The 5953-nt window shown below is 50.9% G+C and overlaps 2 protein-coding genes across 2 annotated transcripts; one reads left to right on the forward strand and one right to left on the reverse strand.

Moving 5' to 3' along the window:
- Positions 1–500: 500 nt before the first annotated feature.
- On the reverse strand, positions 501–2994 carry LOC115763708 (major heat shock 70 kDa protein Ba-like). The gene has a single exon (XM_030706400.1). It carries the CDS (start codon positions 2568–2570, stop codon positions 645–647), a length of 1926 nt encoding a protein of 641 aa, XP_030562260.1. The 5' UTR covers positions 2571–2994; the 3' UTR covers positions 501–644.
- A 316-nt stretch (positions 2995–3310) lies between these two features.
- LOC115763909 (major heat shock 70 kDa protein Ba) lies at positions 3311–5953 on the forward strand. Its single transcript, XM_030706715.1, has 2 exons — positions 3311–3385; positions 3471–5953. The coding sequence occupies exon 2, from the start codon at positions 3884–3886 to the stop codon at positions 5807–5809; it is 1926 nt and encodes a 641-aa protein (XP_030562575.1). The 5' UTR covers positions 3311–3385; positions 3471–3883; the 3' UTR covers positions 5810–5953.

Below are 5953 nucleotides of genomic sequence, written 5' to 3' on the forward strand. Positions count from 1 at the left end.
TAGGACGACGACACCCAGAGCCGATATAGCCATCCATGTCCGTCTGTCTGTCTGGCTTAATAAGAGCGTCGATATTGGACAATATAAAATCAACTTGACTTGACTGTACGCAAACCGAGAGTTCATTTCTGTTCAGTATTTCCTCCCATTCTCATAGCATTGATTTATTCTTGGCTTATTGTTAAAAGACCTAAACACATCATATCATTATACCCCAAATTCAGAAAACACTCATAAAAAGCGTAGCCAAAGGGATAAACCTAAATCCTCGCAAAATGACAGGGTATGCCAAGGTAGCTAGGGGCTGGGTATAGAGTATCTCCTAGTCGGGTTCTTCCACTTATATCAATAATATTTCGGGAATTTCCATGCGGACTAGCCCGTCGATTCAAGTTTTACCTCCCCAAATATTATATAGCGAGTCCTTTTCAGCAAGGACAAATCAAAGACAACTCAGTTTTTTTTTTTTTAAACAATAAATTAATGTTTTATTCTATAATTTGTTGCTAACTTAGGAATAGTTTAACAATTAATTCTCTTAACTAGCGAGTGTTTGGCATAAAATGAGATATCTCAACCAAAAATCTTTCAGTCGGAGGAACATAAAGCTAAAACTAAATACTAGAATGCTGGGGGAATGCAATTTAATCGACTTCCTCCACGGTGGGTCCTTGGTAGCCACCAGCACCACCAAAGCCGCCCGCCTGCTGACCGCAGTTGGCGTTTCCTTGAGGCTGTCCCTGCTGATGGAGCTTGGTCATGATGGGGGAGCAGTGCTGAGTAAGCTCCTTCAGTTTGTACTCGAACTCCTCCTTGTCGGCTGTGGTGTTGGCGTCGAGCCACTTGACGATCTCGCTGCACTTGTCCAGCACGGAGGACTTATCGCTTTCACTCAGCTTGTCGGGACTGGCCTGCTCGACGGCCTGCTTGACGCCAAAGACGTAGCTCTCGAGGCTGTTGCGAGCCGTGATGCGCTCTCGGTGCTTCTCATCCTCGTCCGCGTAGCGCTCGGCCTCGTTCACCATGCGGTCGATCTCTGCCTGCGAGAGGCGGCCCTTGTCGTTCTTGATGGTAATGTTCTTGGCCTTGCCGGTGCTCATCTCCTTGGCCGTCACGTTCAGGATACCATTGGCGTCCATGTCGAAGGTGACCTCGATCTGTGGCACGCCGCGCGGTGCCGGCGGTATGCCAGACAAATCGAACGTGCCCAGCGAATTGTTGTGCTGCGTGAGGGCGCGCTCGCCCTCGTACACCTGAATGGAGACGCCCGGCTGGTTGTCAGAGTACGTTGAGAAGGTCTTCGTCTGCTTGCACGGGATCCGGGAGTTGCGTTCAATCAGCTTGGTCATGACGCCGCCGGCCGTCTCGATGCCCAACGAAAGGGGCGCAACGTCCACCAGGAGCACGTCCTGGATCTTGCCGCTCTGGTCGCCGCTAAGTATGGCTGCTTGGACTGCGGCGCCATAGGCCACCGCCTCGTCGGGATTGATGGACAGGTTGAGGCTCTTGCCGCCGAAGAACTGCTGAAGCAGGCTCTGCACCTTGGGAATGCGTGTCGAGCCACCGACGAGCACAATATCGTGGATCTGCTGCTTGTCCATCTTGGCATCGTTGAGCGCCTTCTCCACTGGCGCCAGTGTGTTGCGGAACAGATCGGCGCACAGCTCCTCGAACCGGGCACGGCTCACCTTCGTGTAGAAGTCGTGGCCCTCGAACAGCGCGTCCACCTCAATGGTAGCCTCTGTGCTCGACGAGAGCGTGCGCTTGGCTCGCTCCGCCGCAGTGCGCAGGCGGCGCAGGGCGCGAGGATTGGAGCGCAGATCCTTCTTATACTTGCGCTTGAACTCCTCCGCCAGATGGGTTACCAGTCTGTTGTCAAAGTCCTCGCCGCCCAAATGTGTGTCTCCAGCCGTTGACCGCACCTCGAACAGTGAGCCCTCGTCGATGGTTAGAATGGAGACATCAAAAGTGCCGCCGCCCAGATCGAAGATCAAAACATTGCGTTCGCCCTTCAGATTCTTGTCCAGGCCATAGGCCAGAGCCGCAGCGGTCGGCTCGTTAATGATCCTAAGCACGTTCAGTCCGGCTATGTGGCCGGCATCTTTGGTAGCCTGGCGCTGCGAGTCGTTGAAATAGGCGGGCACTGTGATGACCGCGTCTGTGATGCTCTGGCCCAGGTACGCCTCCGCCGTCTCCTTCATCTTCACCAGCACCATCGAGCTAATCTCCTCGGGCGCAAAACGCTTCTGCTCCCCCTTAAACTCGACGCCAATCTTAGGCTTGCCTCCGTCGCTGACCACCTTGAAGGGCCAGTGCTTGATGTCCTCCGCTATCTTCGGATCATCGTACCTGCGACCAATCAGACGCTTCGCATCGAATACTGTGTTCTTGGGGTTCATCGCCACCTGGTTCTTGGCCGCGTTGCCAATGAGACGCTCCGAATCTGTGAAAGCCACATAGCTGGGTGTCGTCCTATTGCCCTGGTCATTGGCAATTATCTCCACCTTGCCATGCTGATAGACACCCACGCACGAGTACGTGGTGCCCAAATCAATACCAATGGCTGGCATTCTCTGTTCTGTGTGTTCTCCTTGATTCTTCGCTCGATATGAATCGGTTTTACTTGGTTTTCTTGTACAAATCACTTCCTTCTTGTTGCTTTTAATTTGTTCAAACGTTACTTTTCACTCGAATTTAATTTATTCTTCAGTTAAAATTCTTTAAAATTGTTAAGTTTGTGTTTTTAGCTTGTTCAGCTAGTCGCTTGTTTTGGTTTGTGATGTTATTACGTCGCTTGCTTGAATTCAATTGTGGCGAAGAGAAAATTTCAGCCGTATTTATACCTCGGCGCTCTCTTTTCGAAATTTCTCGACGCTCTCTTCTCGAAACTCGTCGAACGACGCGTACATTCGATGCGTTTGCTTATGTGTTAGAGGGAGAGGGAACTGTTCGAAATGTTTTGATTTTTCTAGAGGGTTGGGTTTGTTATTGCTTTGTGTGTTGCTTTTTGTGTTACAAAAAATAATAGAAAATGCTTGCTGTGCCAATACTTTTGTATGTGTCTGTATGTAGATGACAGATGGGCAGCATTCGCAGACAGATATGTACATATGTAGTTATATGTATGTATATACATATGTACATGTAGTTGGGAATACAGTGACAACTTTCATGCCTATCCTCTAGGAGAGTATTTACTATTAAGCGTTAGCACATTTATATACTGGCAAATTAAATACAGTATGTCAAGAAATTGTTTTGACAAAGCGAAAATTTCATATTTTCCTTATTGTACATTTATTAATAGAAAATAGTTATATATAACAAAATTATATATTTGGCAACAATCTTTAAGTTCGCGTGAATTTTCTAGAATGGATAAAAGGTAAATACCAATTGTTGCTGTAGGTCAAAACGCACAACCGTTACTCTCTTTCCCTCTCCCTCTATCGACAATACAATAACAAAAGAAGGTTGGCTCTAGAAAAATCGAAACACATTCGAGCTGTTCCCTCTCCCTCTAACACATAAGCAAACGCATCGAATGTACGCGTCGTTCGACGCGTTTCGAGAAGAGAGCGTCGAGAAATTTCGAAAAGAGAGCGCCGAGGTATAAATACGGCTGAAATTTTCTCTTCGCCACAATTGAATTCAAGCAAGCGACGTGATAACATCACAAACCAAAACAAGCGACTAGCTGAACAAGCTAAAAACACAAACTAAACCATTTTAAAGAATTTTAACTGAAGAATAAATAAAATTCGAGTGAAAAGTAACGTTTGAACAAATTAAAAGCAACAAGAAGGAAGTGATTTGTACAAGAAAACCAAGTAAAACCGATTCATATCGAGCGAAGAATCAAGGAGAACACACAGAACAGAGAATGCCAGCCATTGGTATTGATTTGGGCACCACGTACTCGTGCGTGGGTGTCTATCAGCATGGCAAGGTGGAGATAATTGCCAATGACCAGGGCAATAGGACGACACCCAGCTATGTGGCTTTCACAGATTCGGAGCGTCTCATTGGCGACGCGGCCAAGAACCAGGTAGCGATGAACCCCAAGAACACAGTATTCGATGCGAAGCGTCTGATTGGTCGCAGGTACGATGATCCGAAGATAGCGGAGGACATCAAGCACTGGCCCTTCAAGGTGGTCAGCGACGGAGGCAAGCCTAAGATTGGCGTCGAGTTTAAGGGGGAGCAGAAGCGTTTTGCGCCCGAGGAGATTAGCTCGATGGTGCTGGTGAAGATGAAGGAGACGGCGGAGGCGTACCTGGGCCAGAGCATCACAGACGCGGTCATCACAGTGCCCGCCTATTTCAACGACTCGCAGCGCCAGGCTACCAAAGATGCCGGCCACATAGCCGGACTGAACGTGCTTAGGATCATTAACGAGCCGACCGCTGCGGCTCTGGCCTATGGCCTGGACAAGAATCTGAAGGGCGAACGCAATGTTTTGATCTTCGATCTGGGCGGCGGCACTTTTGATGTCTCCATTCTAACCATCGACGAGGGCTCACTGTTCGAGGTGCGGTCAACGGCTGGAGACACACATTTGGGCGGCGAGGACTTTGACAACAGACTGGTAACCCATCTGGCGGAGGAGTTCAAGCGCAAGTACAAGAAGGATCTGCGCTCCAATCCTCGCGCCCTGCGCCGCCTGCGCACTGCGGCGGAGCGAGCCAAGCGCACGCTCTCGTCGAGCACAGAGGCTACCATTGAGGTGGACGCGCTGTTCGAGGGCCACGACTTCTACACGAAGGTGAGCCGTGCCCGGTTCGAGGAGCTGTGCGCCGATCTGTTCCGCAACACACTGGCGCCAGTGGAGAAGGCGCTCAACGATGCCAAGATGGACAAGCAGCAGATCCACGATATTGTGCTCGTCGGTGGCTCGACACGCATTCCCAAGGTGCAGAGCCTGCTTCAGCAGTTCTTCGGCGGCAAGAGCCTCAACCTGTCCATCAATCCCGACGAGGCGGTGGCCTATGGCGCCGCAGTCCAAGCAGCCATACTTAGCGGCGACCAGAGCGGCAAGATCCAGGACGTGCTCCTGGTGGACGTTGCGCCCCTTTCGTTGGGCATCGAGACGGCCGGCGGCGTCATGACCAAGCTGATTGAACGCAACTCCCGGATCCCGTGCAAGCAGACGAAGACCTTCTCAACGTACTCTGACAACCAGCCGGGCGTCTCCATTCAGGTGTACGAGGGCGAGCGCGCCCTCACGCAGCACAACAATTCGCTGGGCACGTTCGATTTGTCTGGCATACCGCCGGCACCGCGCGGCGTGCCACAGATCGAGGTCACCTTCGACATGGACGCCAATGGTATCCTGAACGTGACGGCCAAGGAGATGAGCACCGGCAAGGCCAAGAACATTACCATCAAGAACGACAAGGGCCGCCTCTCGCAGGCAGAGATCGACCGCATGGTGAACGAGGCCGAGCGCTACGCGGACGAGGATGAGAAGCACCGAGAGCGCATCACGGCTCGCAACAGCCTCGAGAGCTACGTCTTTGGCGTCAAGCAGGCCGTCGAGCAGGCCAGTCCCGACAAGCTGAGTGAAAGCGATAAGTCCTCCGTGCTGGACAAGTGCAGCGAGATCGTCAAGTGGCTCGACGCCAACACCACAGCCGACAAGGAGGAGTTCGAGTACAAACTGAAGGAGCTTACTCAGCACTGCTCCCCCATCATGACCAAGCTCCATCAGCAGGGACAGCCTCAAGGAAACGCCAACTGTGGTCAGCAGGCGGGCGGCTTTGGTGGTGCTGGTGGCTACCAAGGACCCACCGTGGAGGAAGTCGATTAAATTGCATTCCCCCAGCATTCTAGTATTTAGTTTTAGCTTTATGTTCCTCCGACTGAAAGATTTTTGGTTGAGATATCTCATTTTATGCCAAACACTCGCTAGTTAAGAGAATTAATTGTTAAACTATTCCTAAGTTAGCAACAA

This window comes from Drosophila novamexicana, unplaced genomic scaffold (assembly GCF_003285875.2).
Source record: "Drosophila novamexicana strain 15010-1031.04,08,12 unplaced genomic scaffold, DnovRS2.1 tig00000770-arrow-pilon, whole genome shotgun sequence".
Lineage (NCBI taxonomy): Eukaryota > Metazoa > Arthropoda > Insecta > Diptera > Drosophilidae > Drosophila > Drosophila novamexicana.

Coding starts and splice junctions, on each gene's coding strand:
- LOC115763708 (XM_030706400.1), bottom strand. CDS start 2,570: ATGCCAGCCATTGGTATTGATTTGGGCACCACGTACTCGTGCGTGGGT.
- LOC115763909 (XM_030706715.1), top strand. CDS start 3,884: ATGCCAGCCATTGGTATTGATTTGGGCACCACGTACTCGTGCGTGGGT.